General features: G+C 38.6%; 1 protein-coding gene across 2 annotated transcripts in view; it reads right to left on the reverse strand.

Moving 5' to 3' along the window:
- ANO4 (anoctamin 4) overlaps window positions 1–25672 on the reverse strand; it is a 292620-nt gene that overhangs the window by 130445 nt on the left and 136503 nt on the right. For both annotated transcript variants that reach the window (XM_036456048.2, XM_036456051.2), the window contains one exon: window positions 7382–7471. In XM_036456048.2, coding sequence (XP_036311941.2) covers window positions 7382–7471 — 90 coding nt within the window. The remainder of the gene's footprint in view (window positions 1–7381; window positions 7472–25672) is intronic.

The raw sequence follows: 25672 nt of genomic DNA on the forward strand, positions 1-25672 counted from the left end.
CATTCCACTGACTGAAGAGACACGTGCCCGTCATCAGCGTTTCACTGTTGTTGCTGATCTATCAGCTTTAACTACATGACAAATTTTAGAAACAAGCTACAATATCCTTTGATGCAAACTTACATTTTCTTTAAAGAGAAAACAACCCCCATGTTTCTAAGTTAATCAATTTTGTAAAATCTATTTATTCAAAAAGTATTTATGGCCAGACACCGTGCTGGGCTAGGAACTGGACTCATGTGCTGGCCACAACAGGCATGGCCCCTGTGTCATCCCAGAGTTCACTGTCCAGCCTGGAACACGGTCTCCCTACCCACAGGCACCAACGTCACAGACATACTCCTCCTCCAAATAAGGTTACTTGCTAATGGTGCCATCATCTTTCTTATATTCAAATAAAAATATGTTGGATAAGTACTTTCCTAGAACAGCTCTACTATTAGGTCCATAAATAAAAAAGGGAGCCAAATGTTCTGAGGAGTTGAGTAAGAATGACCAGAAGGAGCCCAGTTGGTTGGAGCACTGTCCCACACACCAAGCAGGTTATGGGTTGGATTCCCAGTCAGGGCAATGTTGCGAGTTCAATCCCTGGTCCAGGCCTTTATGAGAGGCAACTGATCAATGTTTTTGTTATATCGATGTTTCTTTCTCATTCATTCTTATCCCCACCCCCCCTCTCTCTCCCTCACTTCCCCAAAAATCAATAGAAATATATCCTCTAGCCAGGATTTAAAAAATAAATAAAAATACTGACCAGAAGGAGAGAGAGTGTGAATGCAAATGCAAACATTCAATGCAGCCCAAATACTGGACCTGCACTGCATTCAGATTTTAATTCTCTATTTTCCACGTGCAGCAGAATAACCCTACCTTGTATCACAGGACAGGGGTGCTTTGAGCCCAGTGTTTTCTGATGCAGAGAAAATAAAGTGAAATTATAGGTCACCGAAGACATGAGAGGGCTGAGCAGCATAACCTATGTCTCTGTTTGTTCAAGTGCCAGCTCGTTATACTATTTTTGTCCTGAGTTCCACATTATTCCATCTGATACTCAGGATTCTGAAGGCATTGCCTAGTGACCTCAAAGCCTCGTTAGAAAGTGCCAAAAAGGGGGGACACCTTCAGGAATAATGTAGAATGCAAAATAACGTGTTTACATCTCCATTAGAATGCCTGCCTGGCTGTTTTATAGCAGGTTCATCTTTGATCTAGGGTCCCTTTTAGGTGAAAGCTCAACGTAGCTACAAAATTGCTAGCAAACACGAGGCACACAGTATCCATTTTAAAATAAATAAAAGCTAGTTAGAACATTGTATAAACTGTTTTCTTTTCCTTCCTAATGAGCTTTGTGAGATCATTTTTAAAAATCTGTTTCTCTCTTGGGCTCAGAGATTACATTTAAAGGAAGTGAGAATAGACCACAATTTATTGAAAGCCGACTGCGTGTTGAGAATCGTCAGTTCTGTCTAACCGGCTTCTTTCTTTTCATTGGAAAGCGCTCTATTATTCTTAAATCATAGGCTTTCAAGAACAGGAAGTCATTTAACCGCCAAACAATCATGTTGTCACAGTTCTAAATAAAGCTAGACTTTACATCTAGAGCCCAACAGATCTGACACGTTTTAAACTGGAACAAATAGATCAAATGAAATGTTTTTAAAAATTCAGGGAAACACACAGACTCAGCACAGCTTTGAGCGCCTTCGCTGGGATGTTAAAGACTAAACACCACTTAACTTTTATATGACCCTTGCAAGCCTAGGACTTGTTCACTACTCTTCTAATGAATCTGAGAATCTCCCTAAAGCAAAGACTGCCTGGTTTATACTACTACTAATTTTTTAATTCAGAAAACTCAGAATTAATGAAGTAATTAGAAAGGACATAAATCCTTTCTTAGCTGGTTTTATTCCTTTCCAATAGGCCAGTGGTTTTCAAAGTGTGTTCCCTGGAACCCCAGGATCCTTTCTGGAAGCTTCAAGAAATCATGGAGGGTGTAAAGAGGAAACTGAGTGGGCAAAGCCCTACATCCTCTACTCACCAACTCCACCTAACCCCACCCCACCCCACCCCACCCCACCTCACCCCAAACAGCCCAGTTATCTGTTTTATATATTGAGATGATACATGATAATATACTGGGGGGGGGGGGGGAGACAACTGATTCTCCTGCTATAAAAAGTTTGCAAACTTCCATTCTTGTGTTATGGCAACATTTAAGTGGTTACATTAACACATTCCCACAGAAAAACTGGGGTAAGAAAGCTGGGATCCTCAGAGATACAAATCTGAGAGCAGGCACTCTTTTTCTGCCACAGAAAGGTTACTTAAAATATTTTGAAATTAAAAAAAAAATGTGTGGTCATTAAGAAAGTAATTATACGGGCATTTCCTGGCTCCCTAACGATGCTGTGTATAAAACAGTGCCGATCACGGCCCGGGGTTCCCACCACTCTGCAATGCGGCCAAGCCTGTCCACTCGTTCCTGGGACAGCATGTTTCTTACTGGAAAGCTCATCCAACTGGTACTTGGTTTTAAAGAAGAGACAGACGCCTTCATTAGTTCTGTCACAGGGCAGACAATGAAGCACCTATTTCAATCCCAGGAGTGATATTTAGAGGACTGTGTGCCTGACTCGAGCTTTGCTCAGTAACCTTGGTTACCTCTTCGCAACGTGAAAAGAGGTCAGTGATGTTCTGCATTAAAGATCCTCAAAGTCTACTGAACATAATTTTCCCTTCTCTGAAAGGAGCATGAGCTGTGGACTCAGACAAGTCTGGGTTCCAATGCTAGTCCTCCCTCTGAGTAGCTATCAGAATCTGTTATTTAACTTAAACTTCTTTATCTTTTAAGTGGAGATCATACCATTCACCATGCACCATTTTTGAGAGGAATGAAGACAAGGGGTCAGCCCACACTTGCCCAGTGCTTGCCAGGCACTACACTAAGGGCTTTGCCTGGATTTACTATAACTGTCTCCCTCTTACAAATGTGGAAATTAAGCAAAGAGAACCTAACACCAAATAAAATAATGTAGATAAAAAGGTCAACCACAACCAGAGCTGCCAGACAAGTTAACTAGTTCAATACATGCCAGCCCTTCCCTCTTCCCCATCTTCTCCTTTGAAACAGCGTGACTGTATGGACTCAAAATAAAATTGGAAATCAGAGCTCAAGAAATTGGACACCAAATGACTCACTGGATGACCCTGAGAAATGACCCAGTCTCCTCAGCCATAGAAATACAAAGAGCCATCAATGGAGGAGCAATTATATGATTATGTGGGCATGTGTGTGAGCACAGAGGGTCAGGCTATAGGATAGCAAGCATCGAACAATCCTTCCAACTCCCAGCTCTCATGTCAAACACTCTGCTCTTTGCTCTCTTTCCCTCGTTAGAACCTAATGGACTAGAACACAATAATATCTGCTAGGGTATGAATGCCACTCAAGAGTACCCACATGGCCCCGGTCGGGAAGCTCAGTTGATTAGAGTGTTGCCCCATATGTGAAGGTTGAAGGTTGGATCCTAGGTAAGAGCTCATATAAGAATCAACCAATAAATGCATAAATAAGTGGAACAATAAATTGATGTTTCTCTCTCTTTCTCTCCTCTCACCCCTCTTCTTCACCCTTCCTCCTCCTCCTATCTAAGCATCGCCCACCCAAAAGCTCAGGTTTGTAGAAAACAGAAGCCAGGAACTTTAGACAACACGAAACTCTGCTGAAACAAAGGAGTTCAAGAAATCTTGTTGCCATCCCAGGATGAGGAACAAAGAAAGAGAATAAAGAAATGGGGGAAATTACATCAAGGAACACATGAGAACACACACACACACACACTTACATTGTACTGCCACATATAAATGCTTTTGTTCCTAGAAAGAAACCAAATTATTTTCAATTTGAACAATGAAACAAAATGTGATCCTTGACCATTTTAATTTTTCATGAATTAAACTATACACTAAACGTTCAATACTACTTTAAGGTATTATGCCTAGCACAGTGCCTGGCACATAACAGGTGAGATGGATAGGTGGATGAATGAATAGAGTAACTCTTTTTTTCCTTATAAGCTGTATATCTGAGATGCAGGAAGTTGAGAAACAACTTATGGATGGCCAGCTTCTCCAATGAATCTTTTTTTTTTTTTTAATAGATGAAGGTATTGTAAGGGCATAATAACTATAAGAAAAAATACAAATATACTTTACAATGTAGAAGCATAGGGAGGAATTCTTACATTAAGATGTAACAACATAGTAATAACACTTTAAAAATCCAAAGTAGTTCATTTTTCTTATTTATTTTATTTTTTTCTTTTATTTAGCAGAACAGGGGCTGATGTAGGACTAAATATTGTCTCTGTCACATATTACCCATATATATCTCCTGGGGAGATAGACTCAGTTTCTTCACTTTTAAAATGGAGAAATTAGCCCTGGCCAGTGAGCTCAGTGGTTAGAGGCTCAGCCTACACACCCAAGGGTCGAGGGTTCATTCCTTGTCAAAGGCACATAGCTGGGTAGCAGGCTCAATCCCTGGCCTGATCGGGGCTCATGTGGGAGACAACCAACCAGTGTGTCTCACTTGGATGTCTCTCTCTCCCCCTCCCTTCCTCCCTTCCACTCTCTCTGAAAAGCAGTAGAAAAAAATACCCTGGGGGAGGATTAAAACAAACAAATAAATAAATAAAATGGAGAAATTTGTATCTGCTATTACTTAGGGCTGTTTTGAAAACAAAATTCTTGAGTCTGGCCTATCTCAGACTCAAGAAATGTTACACACACACACACACACACACACACACACACAGAGACCTATCTTGCAGGCCATACATATATTCCACAATATTCTAAAAAATGAACGCTCTCTATCATCATGCTAAAAATGTAGGAGAGAAGTTTTACTGATGTTTAAATCCTATAGTGTAATTTTTTACATTTTTACATGTTGATCTCTCAAAGCTTTTCATAAACAATAATCTAAGGTACAGTCCCTTGAAGAACCAAACTATACATTTTTACACTTAGAAGTTTCAATGAACTGGTTAAACATCTGAAGCACATAAGAAATCCAGATAGAGACTGAAGGTGAATAAATAGCCCAAATTTTTCCTACCAGAAATAAACCAGGCTATGTGAGCAGCTTCCCAAACCTACTTAGAATAAAACTTAGTTCTTAACATGAAAATAAATAGATTAGAAAATTCTTAAGCCAATAAAAAATTTGATTTGCATTTTAAAATGAAGTAACACTTTCTTTTTCTTACTAAATTTAAATATTAAGTACTCATAAACTTAAACTCTTCTATCTGTTCATAACGAACTCACTGTTCTAAACTACAAAACATCATATATAATACAAACGTCTTTACTAATATGTGCTAACAAAAATTACTATAAAAATAGCCGAAACCGGTTTGGCTCAGTGGATAGAGCGTCGGCTTGGGGACTGAGAGGTCCTGGGTTCGATTCAGGTCAAGGGCATGTACCTTGGTTGTGGGCATATCCCCGGTAGGGGGTGTGCAAGAGGCAGCTGATCGATGGCTCTCTCTCATCAATGTTTGTAGCTCTTTATCTCTCTCCCTTCCTCTCTGTACAAAATCAATAAAATATATTTTTTAAAAATTACTATAAAAATAGTCTCATAAACATTTAGTTAGTAATTTTGATATAAGTTCATTCAGCCTTAAAAAAAATTCATCTCCTGACTTGCAGGGAAGCCACTGTATCATTTATTAAAATATTTTCTTATTGATTTTTACAGAGAAAGAGAGAGGGATAGAGAGAGAGAAACATCATCCATCTGCTGCCTCCTGCACAGCCCCTGCTGGGGATCCAGCCTGCAACCTGGGCACGTGCCCTGACCAGGAATTGAACCAGTGACCTCTAGGTTCATGAATCAACACTCAACTGCTGACCCACTCCAGCTGGGCTAAAATATTTTTAAGTTCTTTCGGCACTGAATGCTTTATCATCTTTCACATCAAACAATGTAATTACATAATTTTATAACTTTCCATGAAAAGTTATTTTCTGTCTAATGTCTATTGATTTGGTTTTTTACTTTTTAAAAAGATACATTTAATGTTAAGAACTTATTTAAGTTATAATCAATCTGTATATACTTGGTCCTTAAAAAGACAATTTCCAGTCAAATTAAATCAATATTTATTATTAATTTGATTTTTATGCTCCTCGGGAAATTTTTCTCTTTTCTTCATAAACCTAATCTGAAAGGACTGTCCAGCTAGAAAAAATAGCTGGTCCTCTTACACTCTTCATCAAAAAATATTTCAGCCTCATCTTCTTCAACTTTAGGATCCTTCATCTATGTGTGTTCAAACACCTATAGTGAGCACATTCGTGAAGGAATTAACCCTCCATTCTAGTTTGGCCTCCATTATTTATCAGATCACCTCGATACTTTACTTCTCTCACCCTAAGTTGTCCGAACTATAAAGTGGAGATAGTATCTCATAAGGTCGGGAGGGTAGTATAATGACAAAAGGGGGTCATTAAAATGCTTGAAATTGTTTATTTAAAACTCACATACAAATGCAATGTCACAAAACTCATCATAGCAAAAAAAAAAAAATTGCTGTTTTTCTTTATGTAATGCAATGATCTTCACATCCAAATCCTTCAAATGCAACATTGCTATGTAATGAGGAGCGTCATTAACTAGAATTAGAGCTCCAGTAACAACACAGAAATCTTAATGACTTAGTATGTGATACTGTATCACCCATCTCCAAGGCTAAATCTAGAACTGGAGTGCAAATGTATTAATTATGGAAAAATTCCTAGTGAAAATCATAAAACACAAATAAAGTAGCCTAAGAAGAATAAACCTTGATTAATCAAAATGCTTAGAAGAGAGGGGCTCAGTTCCGGGTCACAGCCCATCATCAATGGCTCCTGATGCCTGTTTTGGAGAATGAATTCTTGAATTTGGCTTACTGCATCAACACGTAATTTCTAGTACTTATATCTCAGCAAAGGAATAGTATTCTGGCTTGTTACAGATTTTTCTTTCGGTATTATCACTCCAGGAATCTAAAAAAATCACAACACCCAGTGATTTATTAAATAGTATAGCGTATTCCATATACAGAATTTAAAATTCCACTACAGTTTTCCACCAGGCTTCTTCAAAGACCCCAATATTATATGGTTCACTGTTTTACAAATTAAACCTGCATTTCACTAACCATCTCTTCTGGTCTCAAACTATTTAAGCCATTTCTCCTTTGAGACATCATTGCATTTTTTTAAAAGTTTGGCATCCAAGGTTTCTAGTTTTAGAGACCCTTCCCAAGCATTATAAGAGTTTCTTCTTTCACGATAAATTTAAAATGTGAGTGAGACTTACTTTCTTGAATTGCATTAAGAATCTCTGAAAAGTCCACATCACTCTTTGGGCCGTCGGGGAGTATTTGCATATCCAGCTGGTAGCCTCCTTCTAGAGAAACGAAAGATATTCATGGAGTTTGCACTGGTTATCAGAAAACCCAGCATCAGGTCCCAAGGAGAAGCAATGTCAAACTCTGAAACGAACAGCCAGCTGCTTTGCCAGGAGTCTTGGACAAATGATTCTTTAAAAATGAAAAACATTACCAGCCATTTGCTCCTTGTGGGACCAAAAAGGTTTAATTGCATTTCCAAGGTAGAAATAAGGCAACTACTTTATTGAAATACCACATACTTGCTAGTATTTACTGATGACTTCCTGGGTAAAGATTATTACATGGTAGTTTGCCCCAAGGATATTTAAAATTATTTTCAACCTTTACCTGGCTAATAAATGACATTCAACACAAACATTGTATGATACCATTTTCTTCAAAATTATAACTATTCATTTGTAGGGAAATGTTTAATACTAGAGGCCTGGTGCACAAAATTCGTGCATGGGGGTTGTGTGTGTCCCTCAGACTAGTCTGCACCCTCTCCAATCTGGGATCCCTCTCACAATCCAGGACTGCTGGCTCCCAACTGCTCGCCTGCCTGCCATCCTGATTGCTCCTAACTGCTTCTGCCTGCCAGCCTAATGACCCCCCTAACCACTCCCCTGCCAGCCTGATTAATGCCTAACTGCTCCCTGCAAGCCTGTTTGCCCCTAACTGCCCTCCTCTACAGGCCTGGGTGCCCCCTCAACTGCCCTTTCCTGCAGGCCTTGTCACCCCCAACTTCCCTCCTCTGCCAGCCTGGTCACCCCTAAATGCCCTCCCCTGCAGGTTTGATCGCCGCCAACTACCCTCTCTTACAGGCCTGGTCCCTCCCAACTGCCCTCCCCTGCTGGTCATCTTGTGGCAGCCATCTTGTGTCCACATGAGGGCAGCCATCTTTGACTACATGGAGGCAGCCATCTTATGTGTTGGAGTGATGGTCAATTTGCATATTACTCTTTTATTAGATAGGATAGAGGCCTGGTGCATGGATGGGGGCCAGTTGGTTTGCCCTGAAGGGTGTCCTGGATCAGGGTAGGTGTTCCCTTGGGGCATGAGGTGGCCTGGGTGAGGGGCCTGTGGTGGTTTGCAGGCTGGCCATCCCCCGCAGTGACCCATGCAGAGGCCCTGGCATCTGGGATTTATTTATCTTCTATAATTGAAACTTTGTAGCCTTGAGTGGAGCCTGGACCTGCCAGGGTGTGCAGAAAGCTTGGCTTCCTCCATTGCTGGGGAAACCCAAGCCTCCTGCTCGCTCAGTGGCTGCAGCCATCTTGGTTGGGTAAATTTGCTTACTTGTTCCTGATTGGCTGGTGGGCGTGGCCTGTGGGTGTAGTGGAGTGATGGCTAATTTGCATATTACTCTTTTATTAGATAGGATTCTTGATATCATAGAATAAAATGTATCATGATTTTCCCCCTCACAGTTATAATTTTTTAAATTCATGATATAGCAGAAAAGCCTATTAGAATATTTTTATTTATTGTATCATGTACCCTCTGGTATTAGTTTTATCTAATGTATTTTTAGTGTATTTTAGAGAAAGATGATTTTTGTGCTGGCCCATATTCTTACAAAACATTTAAGGAAGTCAAAGAAACCAAGATATCAAAAATAAACCCCCGAATGCTTTATAAAGTACCAGTAAGAACTTCTCCAGTTTGAGGAGTCTGGAAGAGCTAAAAGCCAGTGCTAAAATAAACAGATAAACAGAAAGTGGGTATGGCTTAGCTTCCAATATTTTTGTAGAAATAATTCTTTCATATGCCCAGGAATAATTTAGTCTTGAATTAAATTTTAGTTACCACTTCTCACCCCCTCAAATCAATAAGACACAGTCACTGCCTTATGGGGAACACTCTTTCTAGAAAAGAAATGGACACAAGTAACTTAACAGTATAAAAATGTAAGCTTCAGGATGGCAGGAACTTTTGTCTGCATGTTATAACCCAGTACTGAGAACTCTGTGTAGGGGGACAGAGTAGGACCTCAACAAGTGTTGAGTGAGCCAATGAATGAGGCTCTGCAGTAATTATGAAACAAAGGCAGTAGAGCTACAAGTAAAGCTAAAGGCTCAGATTCTGGAGTCAGGTAGAGCAGCACTCAAATTCTTATTAGGTAACACCAAGTCTCAATCAATCTTAGTTTCCTCATCTATAAAACAGGGATGATAGCAACAGTCTCATGGAGTAGCCAGGAGGACTAAATGAGATAATGCATGAAAAGCCCTTGGCTATAACACAGCCAGCACTCAGTAAATGGAAGCCATTACTTTACCACCCATAATCATTTATTAGAGCAGCACGGGCCTTTATATAGAAACTACGTAACCACTGAATAATGAGAAAAAAGCATCAGCCAGTTCTCTGGGGCACCAATGTGCCTTTCAGTGGTTGTCAAGCACTGCAGACACAGCCGTGAACTTGGTAAATGAATGCATGCAGCTGGCTCACTGCAGAGTCTGAAGTTACCTGTAAGACATAGCTCAGTGAGACAGAACAAAGATGCCTTCCTGCTGGCCCAGATTTAAAAATGGGTTATTTGCTTTCCCTCCCCATGGCCAGCTACTTTGAAAGTTCTGATGCTTTTCAACCTCTACTAAGGCCAATCACTGTTGTTCTGTCCAATAACCAAAGGCTTCACAATGAGGGGACACATACATACACACACACACACAGACACACACACACAAACAAACAAGAACATTCAGTACTGCCTGTTGGTCAGGCTCTGTGCTATGTACTTTATTATTTCATTTAGTCTTTATAACCTTGAAAAGGAGGTATAATAAGAAGTTGTAATTTTCCCAAAGTCACACCGCTACTGAGCTGTAAAGATATAACAATCCATGCTCTTAACTAGTCATTAATACCATCTCTATCCAAGCAGTCACAATATAAGCTGTTAGAAATAAGAGAATTGCATTTACCAATAGCCCCACATTCTAGTACTTTATGTAACCTAAAAAGCAAATGACTTCTTAGACTAATAAATAGAAGCCTAATTTATTTACTGGTTGTTTGTCACAGTTAGCAATTCATAAGTTCAAGTAGTAGTTATGCCTACTAAATAACTACAATTTTTAATAACTAAAATTCTACAAAGGGTTAATATTTTTTTATTTTGCTGGAAGACATTTTAAGAGTAAAGAAAGTCATAAAAGAAGTAATTAAAGAAGGCATTCAGGTCATTAAAGTCTGTCTTTAAAGAATATTTAATAATATGGAAATACTTAATATATAATGAAAAAGTGAGGAAAATGGATAAAAGGAAATAAGTTAAACATATGTCTCGAATATATACATTTTTTAAAAGGCCTTTTATGTTACTAGGGAAAAAAAAGACAAAAAACAAACAAACAAACAAAAAACTCCAAGTGGGTATAGAAGTTATCTCTCAATTGTGGGATTATGGGTACATTTTTGTTTTATTCCCTCCAGTACAACCTCTTTTAAGAGTTTGCATTATTACTTCTTTGGACAGATCCATGTGAATATCCCACTGTTTCTTGATCAATTTTACAAATTACTTTTGTTTTCTGCTATGATAGAAGACAATATAACTTGTGTTACTACCACTCTCCTTTGCTCTCCACCCACCCATCAAATCACTATTCTTAGTTACCATATTATAATGCCACAGTTTAGTAAATTTAAAGTTCTTGTTCAATCAAATATAGACAGCTCTATATTTTCAAATTAACACAAAGTATTATAAAAATCAGATGTTGACACTACACTGACCTGGATTTGAATTCCGTTTTTATGTAACCCTGAGCCATTAAAAAAAGAATCTCATTGTTCTCATTTATAAAATGAAGAGGTCAAAATTTGGAGGGACTCTATAAAAAATTATTAAAAATAATTTGGCTCATAGTGTTAAATCATCATGGTCCACTAAAATTTTATGTGAGCTTTAGCTGTTTTGGCTGAGTGCTTAGAGCATTGGCCCATGAACTGAAGAGTTGCATGTTCAATTCCAGGTCAAGGGCACATACCTTGGTTGTCTTCCCCAGCCCTTGCCAGGGTACATGTGGAAGACAACCAATTGATGTGTCTCACATCGATGATGTTTCTCTCTTTTTCTTTCTTTCTTTCTTTCTTTCTTTCTTTCTTTCTTTCTTCCTTCCTTCCTTCCTTCCTTCCTTCCTTCCTTCCTTCCTTCCTTCCTTCCTTCTTCCTTTCTTTCTTTCTTTCTTCTTCTTCTTCTCTTTCTCTCTCTCTCTCTCTCTCTCTCTCTCTCTCTCTCTCTCTCCCTCCCTCTCTCCCTCCTCCTCTCTCTCTCTCTCTCTCTCTCTGTCTCTCTCTCTCTGTCTCTCTCTCTCTCTTCATCCCTTCCACTTTCTCTAAAAAATCAATGGAGGGAAAGAATCCTTGGGTGAAGGTTAACAACAACAAAAATTTATTTAACATATTCTTTCTTGGCACACTGACATCAATTCCAGGTTTAGGGCTTAGATTAAACAACAACAACAACAACAAATCAGTAAAAACAAAACAAAAACAAAAACCCCTGTAATTTGGACTTGGAATAGTTATTTCATATTTAAGCAGATAAAGGAAATCATGACAAATCTTACCTTCCCCATGAAACACAAGAGACGGGGACTCAGTATAGGCTTAAGGGGACAAATGGTACTTTCTGTGATTTCCGTATAATAAATGACGCTAGATCTGAGCTTCTGTATCTACATGCTATTTATCTTCTGAAATAAAAATTGGTAGTTCCTTTCCTAACAGGTATATTTAATATCAATCCTCAAATGCAGCATATTTCACAGACTAGGAAGCAGTATATTTCAAAACTTAAATATCTAAAATAAATCCTCAAACGTAATATTTTTTTGATTTAACAAGCTGCAAAGACACCATATTTGAAACGCGAGTCTGTTTTCAATTCCCCACAAGCGAGCTCGATGACAGGCCTAAGACAGAGAATGGTTTTAAGAAGGGAGGGAAATACAGACAGTCCCCGCATTAGCCAGTGTCCAAGATAAATCTTTTAAGAGGGAAGAAAGAAAATGAATTCAGTTCTTCCAGAGGATCTGAAATTGAAAACCCTAGATTTACTTGTGGGACATTCCACTGGTTCTGAAAAAATGTTCCATCTCTGCTTCTCAACTTTCCAAAATCTACTTAGTGAGCCATGAGCTAAAAGGCCTCGCAACAGAGCATACTGCCTAAGTGCTACTGTAAAAAACACACTCTTTTTATATTAGTGTTGTGTAACTATAAACTAAGTGATATGACAGATTTATTTTTTTTTTTTTACAGCATAAAGCTCAGCTTTATATGAGTGGGGGGGGGGGGCTGAAGTGACTGGGCATCACCATCTTGTGGCTGTGAGCACTGCCATCTTTGAGAGTGTGATAGTCAATTAGCATATTCCCTCCTTATTGGTTGTGGATACTGCCATATTTTGTGAGGGTGTAATGGTCAATTTGCATATTCCCTCTTTATTATGTAGGAGATTTTTATTGATTTCAGAGAGGAAGAGAAAAGAAGAGAGAGATAGAGACATCAGTGATGAGAGAAAATCATTGATTGGCTGCCTCCTGTACACCCAACACTGGGGATGGAGCCCATAACCCAGGCATGTTCCCTGACTGGGAACCAAACTGCAACCTCCTGATTCACACATAGGTTGAGGTTCAACAACTGAGTCACACTGACTGGGCTCCAAGCTTCTTAAATAATTTGGTATAGCACAGGCAGAAGGTGCATTTTTAAATTTCCCAAAGCACAATACTCTTTACAGAAACTAATCATTTGGTTCTCTTCATGTTGCCTTTACTATAGCTTCCCTTCATTCACTTTGTGTGTTCAAAAGGTTGTGAGAAGAATCCTGGGAAAATTCTATCTAAATGTATCATATAGATACAAATATTTGCATATGTTCCTCAGGAAGGAAAAAGAAAATGCAAATACTGAAAGGAAGAATCTGGTATGTATTTTTAGACACAAATTTGTTATTCAGCATATGACAGCAAGGAGCACAGACACCGATGCCCACATTCACCAAGGTCCTAAATAGCTTGTTTTCCTAAGTAACCCTTTACTTATTAACCTCACATCACACATCTCTAAAAAATACATAAAGAGGATGTGATTCAAATGAGGGATGATTGGTATTTCTACACCACAGCATTAACTGTTCTAAAATACATCACACTGACCTTCAATGCAATGAGAAATAAAACAGAGGTCCATTTAAGGAGCTCTTATCGATTTTATTCAACATAATTTCAAAGCCATGTGGAAGATCTTATCTTCCAACCACACCAAAAATCCACCCTACAAATAGGAAAAAATATGTCATCTCATCTATGCGTAGGATCCGTTCAAGAAGGGCAGCCAGATTCCTTTGGCTCCATCAAGAAGCATCAGCTACGGTTCTCAAAACAATGTCTGTTGCCAGATAACGTGATGAGAACACACCAAAATCAACTAATTCCCATCTTCAAGAAAAAGAAAACTGTCACAGTGAGAGGAAAACAACAACAAATAACAAAAAAAACACCAAAAAAAAATCAATCACCCATAAGAAATTAAAGACATAAATCTTAGTTTAGTCCTATCAATAACTAATTTTGTACTTTAGAGCAAGCAATTTCATTTCCTGAGCCACAGAAAAATACAGGTAATCCCATCTTACCTACTGCTGTGAGGACTAAATGAGATATAGGAAAATATTTGTGAAAGCCTTTTAGAAACCATAGAGAAGCATCTAATGTAAGGTGGTGGCACCAAGATTATTGTTGTTGTCAAGACTGATTATACATTTACTTTTTCCTTAATCATTTTTCCCTAAAGAATGAGCTGAATTTTGACTCACATCTTGGCAGAATCAGGGACAAGTTGGCCAAGAATGACTTGTCTGTTGGCTGTCTTTCATTGTTTAAATCTTTCCTTAATTGCCCCTCATCTCTCACTCTGATACATCCACACAGATTCTGGTATTTTTGGTTTATTTGTTCTTTTTTAGCACGTGGAATTATCTTTAATAGTAGAAATTTTACATTGTGATAGCATATTTTAAAATGTATATGTATATATAATTGATTTTATTTAAAAAATGTTTAAACCCTACCTAAGGTATTTTTCCATTGGTTTTTAGAGAGAATGAGAGAGAGAAGGAAAGTCAGAGAGAAATACTGATTGTGAGAGAAATACATTGAATGGTTGCCTCCTACATGTGTCCCAACCAGGGCTCTGGCTGGAGAGGAGTCTGCAACCAAGGTACATGCCTTTGACTGGAATCAAACCCAGGATCCTTTGGTCCTCAAGCCGATGCTCTATCCAGAGCCAAACTGGCTAGGGCTGTGAAAGCATCTTCAAGGTCAAATTGTGGTACAGATGTAAAAGCACTGGACTGAGGATTAATTTCTACTATAATTGCTTATTTACAAACAAAATGAAACTGCCATTTTTTATGCTATCTTTAAAGAGAATTTATTATCTTTTTCCTAGCCATTGGGTTTTTGTTTTGTTTTGTTTTTCACCCCATGCAAAGGATTTATTTTCTGCAGTTGGGCTAAAATATGGCACTGCTGTGTAGGGGTGAAAAAGCATACAAAAGGCACTGGCTGAGTTCAGTCCGTTCTCTAATTTGAGCCCAGGCCTTTACATGAGGGTCAGAAAGTAATCTTTGGAACTCAGGGAAGCAGGAATGAGTTTTATTTGGAACTAGAAAAAGGGAGCATAGAGAAATCTTGCCTCCACCAATTATTGACCATATGTCCTTGGGCAAGATACCTAACTTTTCTGTGCCTTAGATTCTCCAACCATAAAAAAAGGAAAACAGCATGAGAATAGTATGAGAATTAAATGAGATAATGAATGCAAATAGCTTAACAGAGTTTGAGATTGGAACTATGGGAAAGTGCTTAACAAATTACAGCGGTAATTTTATTATTATCAAATGTTTATTTCTGTATACAGACAGTACTACAGATATGCTAGCTCACTAGAAACAACAATATCTTAAAGGTTCTGTCCTATGATATCATCTTGTCCCAGCATGTAAATGCCACAACTACATAAGAGAAAAATAACCAAGCATGAATGGGGAAGGGGCTAAAAAAAGGTTAAAATTACTTGGGAAAATAATCAAACATATCAACAAAACATCATTTTACATTGGGTGGGAGAGTGGGTGGATAGAGATCAATTATAACCCATGGACACAGACATTAGGGTGGTGAAGGCCTGGGGCGAGGGTAGGGGTGGCTAGAAGAGGTTTAATTGGGGGAAGGGGCCGTGTGAAGGGGACATATGTAATACTTTCAATAATAAAACTTTTAAAAATCTTTTTACAAATTCTACAAGAGAATAAAGGACATATTCTATGACTAATCACATTTCTCTAGGATTATATGATGAGCCTCACAGAAGAAGGAAAAGCAAGAGAAGAACTACTTTAGATTTCAGGTTTCTAATTCTATTTTATATGGCATAAGCATTAAAGTGGGATAATTTGATCCATACCCGTTAAGTGTTACAGTTTCCAATTCACAAAACTGCAATCAGTGCTTCAGTTTACTCTGTTCTTGGCCCTTAAAATATAGTCCCAAGTCTGATGCTCTTAATATTCTCAGTATTGGCCTATAGATGGGTATAGAAAATAATATTCATTAATTATGAGTGGCTAAAAGATAAATGCAAATGAAATTGATACACAAGAGAAACATCTGACACAATCAGAAGAAAAGAGAAGCCACACAAGAAGGTGAATGGACCTGTGTCCCTGTACAAAATGGGAACTCCTCTTACTGGTATCAGCACAAGTTCTCTGGGAAATGGTCTATGGTGCAATGACTGAAAAAGAAATGATTAGAAAGATTTGTATGCTCAGGCATACAAAGCTTCAGAATTTTGCCTGTGATGATGGTGACAACAAAAAACGATCACTATCATTTATTACTGAGCACCTATATGATAAGGATCATATTAGGCACTTTACATGAATAAATTTGTTATAACAATGCTGCATAAGGTTGCCATATATCAAACATAAAAATATAGGGTTCCCATTTTAAATTTAAATTTCAAATAAACAACTAAAAAAATTTTTTTTCTTATAAGTGTGCCCCATGCAGTATTTGGTACAGTCACCAAAAAGCAATTGTAATTTATTGACATTTAATCTTGAGTTCTGTATTTTATCTGGAAACTCTAACACCATAAGCAGGAATTACTACCCTCATTTTGCTGAAGAGGGAACAGATTCAAGTCTGTGTTTATAATATCTAACCACAAAGCTTGCATTCATAACCAACACAATTCACTGTCTCTGTTATTATGTTCTTTCCTCTATCAAGATGGCCATCTTCCCATCCTCCTGTCGAAATCCCGGTTAACCAAAGTCCAATTTTTTACCTGTATGCCTTTTGAATCTTTCTTAAATTTTCAACAATAAGAATGTTCCCAGATCTTTATTTATATCTCTTCCAGCCGTTAGTACAGTTTGGCTTCTATTCTAGCAGGTTAAGTACAGATCCCTGCAGTGGGCATTCTTCATGTCTATCTCCTTTTTCTAACATCACATGTCTTTCCTTTTGGGGAAGTGTCTTTCCCTTACTGCAGCCTGGGTGGAAGGAGAAACCCAAGGGTCCTATCTCCTATTATAAAAGCTGAAGGAGAGGTCTCTTGCCCCATCCTTTCTCTCATCACCCTCTACCCAACCAAGGAAAAGGTGCATGGCCAGTAGAACCTCTCTCTCAGGTCTTCAAAACTTGAGCCAAACAGTGCAAAACTTAAAAAATGGTAGTTCACCCCAGCCAGTGTGGCTCAGTGATTGAGTGTTGACCTAAGAACCAGGAGGCTCATGGTTCAATTCCCAGTCAAGGCATGTGCCTGGGTTGCAGGCTCCTACCCCAGTAGGGAGCATATAGGAGGCAGCAGATTGATGATTGTCATCATTGATGTTTCTATCTTTCTATCCCTTTCCCTTCTTTTCTGAAATGAATAATTTTTTTAATTGTAGTTCATTTATTTCCAGATAGTTAAATAATTCTTTTCTTAGTTCCTGTTCCTTTTGCAAAGCTGGTTCTCTAAGCTTTCTTTCCATATCATTCAGCTTTAAATTCCTTATTTGCTTGGTTTAAATAATTGGCTTCAGTTATTTATAACCTAAGAACACTGACTGATCACCCACCAATTTGGACACGACTGTGAGCTCCCTAAGGTCAACATAATAGAGTTCTACACTGGAACAGCCCTTAGGAAGTCTTTTCCAAATACATAGTCAGTACATAGTAGGCATTCAGGAGAGTTTGTAGACTCTAAGGGAAATGAACTTCAATAACCTAGGGCTGATGGCACAGAGATTTACAAGACTGTCTTGCTCTTTCTTTTCATATTTAACAATAGGTTTTCAGAAAGCACTTTGGGAATTGGGATTATTAACTTTGTAAAAAAAAAAAAAAATAGATGGATGACTTAATAGGCCTCAAAATGGCTAAAATGTCCATGCTGCCTCTAAGATCTATGACTCACTACAAATTGGAAACTCAGTTTGAGAGGTCTTGTATAATCTCTCAACAGAGCTATGATGCATTAGTATAAGTACACTGCAAGTAAAAGAATGAAACTAAAGAAATCCCATCTACCTTGCAGAATAATATGAGTTTTAAATATGTACTTTTCATTTTAATCACTTTTGTTGATTTATGCTTTCAGTTCAGATTCATTTAAAAACAAAGCACATTAAATATATCCTCTTATTGCTCTATAAATGCACACAGTTCATTCTGTATCTCAAAAGTAATAAATAATGGTACTAAAACACTAAGATCACTATAAAAATGACAACCCAGCTTCAAACATAGTATTTAGCAGTCCAATTTAGAACAACCCAACAAAATACATAAAAGTGTCACATATGAAAACATTCAGTATGTATCTCTACTTCAGTACTAGTCTTATACTTGATCTTCTTTAAAGACATAGTAGGGCTTTTCACTCCCTAAAAAGGGTTGACATATGCAAAATATTGCAAGTTATAGCATCACTGATTACAATATCATTACATTCAAGTCAGAATGAAGTTTTCATTGTACAAAAGAGTAAGCTACATACTTTGAAAAAGACAAAGCAAAGCTAGAAACTAAAGCAGAATAGGGGGGCAATCCCTTAAGAGTAGAAACCCTAAAGTTACACTCAGTATGTATTGATTGAAAGAAGAACATCGCAAACAGCATGATGGTTATGGGCAGGTAACGTGGCGTAAATAATCCAGCATGATCACCACTGTATGACTGTGGTCTGGGCTACTTTAAGGAACAGCCAACTCCTCACACTGAAGGGGGTTCCTTCATCTGAATCCCCTTAAAGGTTCTTGAAAGAAATCACTTGATAAAAGACCATCTCTGCACACCCCACCCCCAGCCCAACAGAATCATTTTATATGAAAAGGAAAAAAATTCTCTGGCACTCGGAGTAGGTTTTGAAAGAGGCTTAACCCCTAGTTCTTTTCTCCTTTTCTGAAACAGATAAAGAAGCTGGAGAGCACTAATTAAGAACATACACAAAAATGGGGGAGGGGGTTATTCACATCAAAGACAGAACCACTCATTTGCAAGACTAGTCTCAGGGATTGGGGAAGGAGTGTATGTGGCAGAATTAGCTGTTTTTAAGCAAAAGCGAACATGCTCAAAAGAAAAAAAGTAAGTTTTTCTTAGTCCTTAAAGGAACTCATAGCAAAGCATGCACAGACAAGGCCGTGTTATATACAAACACAGCTCTCCAAGGCAGTCAGTGCTGGAAACTGATATTAGTCTCACTAATAGAAAGATGTAAAAGGCTGGTTAACCTTGAAGCTCTGAAAGGTCAGAGCCAACCACACCCTATCTAATTGAGACAATGGTAACTGAGGCAACTTCCCCATCAAATAATCATGTAAATCCTTATTGATATGATAATCCAATTATTACTTGCCTAAGGGTTATGGGTGTATCCCATAATCTCAATAAAAGGGATAGCAAGGCAAGAGCCTAGTGGCAGTCCTCCCACTAGAGGTGGGTTCCCACCTGGTCCCCCATATCACCAAATTAAATTTCTTCTAATCTCTTTCATTTGTGTGCAACCCTTCTCCAGAGCCTAAACCCTGAACTGGAATCCTGAACTACGCAAGACGTGAAAGGGGTTCCCACAAATCAGGTTTTAAGCCCAATCCCCACTGTGATCCCAGTTCCCCATATATTCAGTGAGGATACTAGTCATACTTATCTTGCTCTAACTAGAAAGAGAGAGAGAGAGAGAGAGAGAGAGAGAGAGAGAGAGAGAGAGAGAGGGAACATAAATGTACAATAATGTGGAATATCATCTGTAATGTTTTCAAGGACAGCTCTTCTCTCTGTTAAGTGTCAATGAATTATAAACAGTGAAATGTATTGATTGCCTTGATAAAAAAACAAAACAAAAAAACCCACTAAATTACCAAGTCACATGTTTCCATGATTAAAAATAAAATAAAATAGAAGCTAGTGTAAAAAAATCTCACTTTGAAAGAAAAACTTCACAAAGGTACTTGGGAGCGTCCCTTGCTCTTTTTCAGGTTTTCCTTTAGAAGGGACAAGACTAAAACATCCTTTAAAAACAAAAAGGAAAAATAAAAGACAAAAGTAAATAGAGAATGACTCATAGAGAACAGGCTGGCAGCTGTGGGGAGGGGAATTTGGGGGTAAATGGTGATAGAAGGAGACTTGATTTGGGGTGGTCAACACACAATACAGTGTATAGATCAGTGTTTTTCAACCTTTTTTGGGCAAAGGCACACTTGTTTCATGAAAAAAATCACGAGGCACACCACCATTAGAAAATGTTAAAAAATTTAACTCTGTGCCTATATTGACTATATATAAAGTAATTCTCTTGAATAGGAATCAAATAAACACAAAGAAAGTATTTTATAATTACTTTATTATGAAATATTAAGTAAACAAAATAGTGAAAAATTATAAAATTCTTGTCTTGTCTGCACCTACGGCACACCAGGCAACATCTCGCGGCACACTAGTGTGCCGCGGAACAGCGGTTGAAAAACGCTGGTATAGATGATGTGTTAATGGAATTGTGCACCTGAAACATGTGTAATTTTGTTAACCAGTGCATTCAATTAAGAGGAAAAAAATAAAACAAAAGGAATTAAGATGCTATCTAACTGTTTATTTGGGAGGTGAGGGTAGTTACTTAATTGAGTGAATTTTCAGTGCTTATATTATGACATGCAAGCTCATACTCCACTAGAATGCGGCACAAAGGTATTCTACAATGTCGACATAAATAGAAATAATAGCAAAAAGTATTTTAGGTACCAGTTTAAAAAAACTAAGACTTTATTTTTATTTTATTTTTTTCCATCACCATTTGTCCCCTCTATTCCTTCTTCCATCTCAACCTCCCCCTACTCCCACAATTGACACCCTGTTATCCATGCCCATGAGTTCTCTTTTTTTTTTTTTTGCTCAATGCCCCCACCTCCCCAACATCCCCTTACCCTAACCAGAGCTGTCTGCCTGCTCTCTTTCTATGAGTCTGTCTCTATAAAAACTAAGACTTTAAGTCCGCGCACAATGAAACCCTGACATTAAATAGTTAGATTTCCTGTTACACATACAACCTGACCATGAGAAACAAAAAGTAGGTAGTTAACTTCACAAGAGGAAGCACCATCAATAAATATTCAGGTGACCGGCTAAAATGCCACCAAAATATTGCAAAAGTATACCTAAATGCTCCTTTAAGTTCAATACATTATTTGTTAAATGCAATACAGATTGATTTTTGTGCTGTGTGTGTGTGTGTGTTGGAGAAGAAAGTGTATAAGTGTATGTTGGGGTGTGTGGTTTTCTTTATTCCTTTTCTTTTTGGTTGATGGAGAACTTTTCCATGGATTACAGAAAGAGAGAGGCTTCAAGGAACCAAAAGCACCTTAAGTGTTATGCCTTTTTACAAATATCCTACATAATAAAAGGCCAAGCCACCAAAAGGATAATGACTGGAATGATCAGAAACCAAAACCACCATGGCCCCTGCCAGGCTGGCTCCCAAGCCAGTGGTTAGGGGTGATCTGGCAGGCAGGCAAGTAGTGGACAGGGGTGATCAGGCAGGCAGACCAGTGGTTAGGGGTGATCAGGTAAGCAAAGAAGTGGTTAGAGGCGATCAGTTAGGCAGGCTAGCAGTTAGGGGCGATCAGATAGGCAGACGGCCCCTCGCAGGGCTGGCCCCGCCCTCCAGAAAAGAAAGAGGGAAACCCAGACCACCAGCAGCAACACTGTGGTCAGCGATCACCCCGCAGAGGGAGGCCCAAGCCAGCCAAGCCATCACACCCCATGCCTGTTGCCTGCAAAGAGAGGCCACTGGTGGCGGGGGAGTTGGGGGCAGTGCTACACAGATGGCAAGCAGTGGGCAGCAATGGGGGTGGGGCCAGCTGCCTGCAGCCAGGGGAAGGAAAAACCCGATAGGCCCTGATCACTGGCCAGGCCTAGGGACCCCACCTGAGGGGTCCTGGATTGTGAAAGGGTGAAGGCTGGGCTGAGGGACCCCGCCTTAAGTGCAGGAATTTTCTAGTATATAAATAAAGTTATTGAAGGGCTATTTCTATCCTCATTATATGTTTATAAAGACTCCCTCCCCCCCGAAATGATGCAATAATCTAAGCCAAATAGATCATGTTTGACAATATCAAATGCTCTAAGATCTAAGATTTAGGGATTAAAAATTATGCTATCATATGTAGATATATAAACACAGGATTTTATTCTTAAATATATTACCACTGTAAAGATTTAAGAAATTTTGTCTCATCACATTACATCCAACTTACCACTGAAAGTCTGATTTTAAAGTAAGAAAAAACAAGGCTCTTTCTGGCAACTATAACAAAGAAAACCCAGCCGTGAGTGACTGAGGGGGAAAAAGGAATTGCTAAGATGAAACTATCACTATAACTCCCAGCAAATCTCAGTGCTATCCTTATCTTATACCTGTGATTCTGGAAGCTTTCATTGCTGCTCTCTGAGTCTTGCTCCTGTAAATGTTTTCTTCCCTCTCCAGTTCTGCCTGTCACGCTCTAGATGTGAAATTGCCCAATTGTTTGGGTGGGGAAGGCAGACAAGCCAGAGGAGGAAGGGGCAGAAATGTAATGGGACACTTCCAGTTCACTTTCTTCTAAAAGCAAACACTACAAGTGTCATGTCCAGAGCTTTGTGTATGTCAGAAAAATTTCCAGCTTCCTTTTTATTTCAGCCAAAACATTCTGCCCCTAGAATTGCATTAGAATAAAAGAACAAATGCACTAAAAGGGAGCATGCCCAGTCTAACAAGATGGATATAAAACATTAAGTCAGGGTATATGAAAAATGAGGAAAAAACCCTGGCCAGTTTGGCTCAGTGGACAGAGCACCAGCCTATGGACTGAAGGATCCGGCATCAATTCTGTTCAAGGGCACAAGCCCAGGTTGCAGGCCCGATCCCCAGCAGGAGGCGTGCAAGAGGCAGCTGATCAACGATTCTCATCATTGGTATTTCCATCTCTCGCTCCCTTTCCCTTCCTCTCTGAAATCAATACAAAAATATATATTTTTTTAAAAATGAGTAAAAAATAAAGTACACATATTAAAACTAGAGTGAATGGTAAGTACAAATAAAAGGTATACATCTACATTCTAAAGTTTTGGGATGTTTCCCAGGGTAGGGAAGGGGAAAAAAAAGCAGCTATCCATATCCACTACTCAGGAGTGTTGTATGTTGTTAACTGTTGTTCCGTGATGATTTGTTGTTCCTAAATGTGTATTTTTAAAAACAGGTTTCTAACTGTAATTTGTGTGATATAACTTTACTTAATTATAATTCTGTGCTAAACAATTGGCTTTATATTTTCAACCAATAGCCAATAGTCCAACAATTTGTTATAAAATTATGGATAGATAAATGTAGTTATGTGTTTTTAAGGTGATAGCAGTGACTAGAGAAAGCCTAAATGATGCCAGGCTGGTGGAACACTCTTAGAAAATACTTTAATAATATTTATTTAAATTGTATTATTAATACATCAATATCAGTATAGGATGTCAATTAAAGGCTGACTGTACTCTGCCTGGGTCAGACACCAACAGAATAGTCTATGCTATCCTGGGCACTGTGTTTTCAAAGAGGTAGCTGTGAAATAAGTCTGTTTCTAAGAGCAGAGTGGGCAGGATGGTAAAGAATCTGAAAAAAATGTCACTGAAGGAAGCATTGAAGAAACTAGGAAATGTTTCAGTTGACAAGCACCTCAAGATGAGTTTCTTAACAACTCAAGGATCATATTTGAAAGAAGAGTTAGATTTACTCAATATAACTTCAGAATGCAAACCTGTATCCAGTGGGTGGAATAGATTTGACAAACAGCAAATAATCATTTAGTAGTGGAACCTACTCAGAATAACTCATGGGGTTAGGGAGGATGGGGAATACAAAGATAAATACAGTTCCTGCCTTCCAGGAGAACTATAAAATCTAAAACCAGGTGGACCTTGATAAGACTTCCAAGTTCTATAGAAGATCAATTCTGATCGGTGATATCTAGAAAGGCTTTTGGGAGAAAGTGGAATTTGGGTTATATTTTGAGAAGTAGAGAATAATTGGGGGAAGGCCCTTTCAGAAAGACAGGGAGGAGCTTGAGCAATGACAGAAAAATGGGAAGTAAAAAGCTACAAGAGCAATAGCGGAGAGCTGATAATGGTTCGAGTAGAACCGGCAGGTTATGGAGTATAAAATGACATAACCAGGAAAAAAAACAGAGGGATTCCAGTGGAGAGGGACCACAAGGTTGCACTTTCTTCTGGACAGCCATAAAGCTTTTTTAAGCAGAGGAGGGATAATGTTGATGATCATCTTTGGAGGAGAACTTTGGGTGGTCTGGAAAAATAACTAAAGAGAGCCATTGAAGGCGACTCTCCAACATCCAAAAGCCTTCCATTGGGCCCCCCAGAATTATCTTCTCATCATCTGTCTTCTCTCAGGTTTTTTCCTTCATCTTCTCTAATAAAAGCATGTTGTTCTTGGAGGTCACTGCTTCCCTGTGGGATTTTCTGCCAGAGCCCTGACACCAGTGGATCTGGAGAAGGAATGTTCCTTGAGTCTCTTTTAGTGTTGAGGTATAATAGACAAGTTATTAGCTCCAGCTGTACATAATAATAATTTGATATTTGTATATATTGAGAAACAGTCACCACAATAAATCTAGTTAGCATCCGTCACTGTACGGTTACAATTTCTTTTTCTTATGATGAGAACTTAAAAGATTTCCTTGAGTCTTAATGCCACTCCAGACCATTGTTCTTTCTTCCTCCCTAAACACCCCCAGCTTTAAATCTCAGGTTGGTATATTTTATCACCTTCTATTCTTGAATGACTGCATTTACCTGCTGCCTCTTGGGTCACACTCCCTCATTTCTTGATGAGGTTAACTCCTGGCTTATTATCACTCTCCCCAAAACTATTCAATTCTTGACAATTTCGATATCTATACAGACAATCCTTTCTAAACCCTGGCATCTCAGTCCTGAGAATTCTTTCCTCCAATGATCTTGCCTTATTATAGTCACTCATTTCATATCCTAGTCTAGACTCACTTATTGCTAATAGTAGCACCCTCCTCCATTACATTAGGGTCATACATGCCCTCTCTTATCACTTCCTCTTACCTTTCCAGCTCTTCCTCCCATTACCCTACCTCAACACTCTTTCAACCCTCTCCAACCTCCAACCAATTGATTCTATCCACTTTTCACTATTCCTCACCCCCCAGATGTCTTGGGTTCCCTCTTTACAAAGCTTAAATCACATAATCAATTATTATAATCATTCCCTCTCATGTACCTGTGAATCCCAACCACTCTTTTCCTAATTTTTTGGCAAAATATAGCCCTGACTAAATCTAACCCCCCAATCTATTCTATGTCATCACTCATTTGGCTAAACAATATTAAAGCTAAACACAATTATGGTGACTCCTCCTATTTTAATCATAACCATAAATCTACAATAGTCCTTGAATGTGACCAGCAATCATATTTCTTGTTTATCATACCATAGTATCATCATACCATACAGCTTCCTCTCTCTCTCCTTGGCTACATTCTCATTCTCAGCCATGACCTTGCTTCCCACATTACAAATAAAACTGACAGTGGAAAAAGAACTTCTTAGATCCTCCTCACACTGCCAAT

The sequence above is a fragment of the Pipistrellus kuhlii genome, unplaced genomic scaffold (assembly GCF_014108245.1).
Source record: "Pipistrellus kuhlii isolate mPipKuh1 unplaced genomic scaffold, mPipKuh1.p scaffold_m20_p_3, whole genome shotgun sequence".
In the NCBI taxonomy this organism is placed as follows: Eukaryota; Metazoa; Chordata; class Mammalia; order Chiroptera; family Vespertilionidae; genus Pipistrellus; species Pipistrellus kuhlii.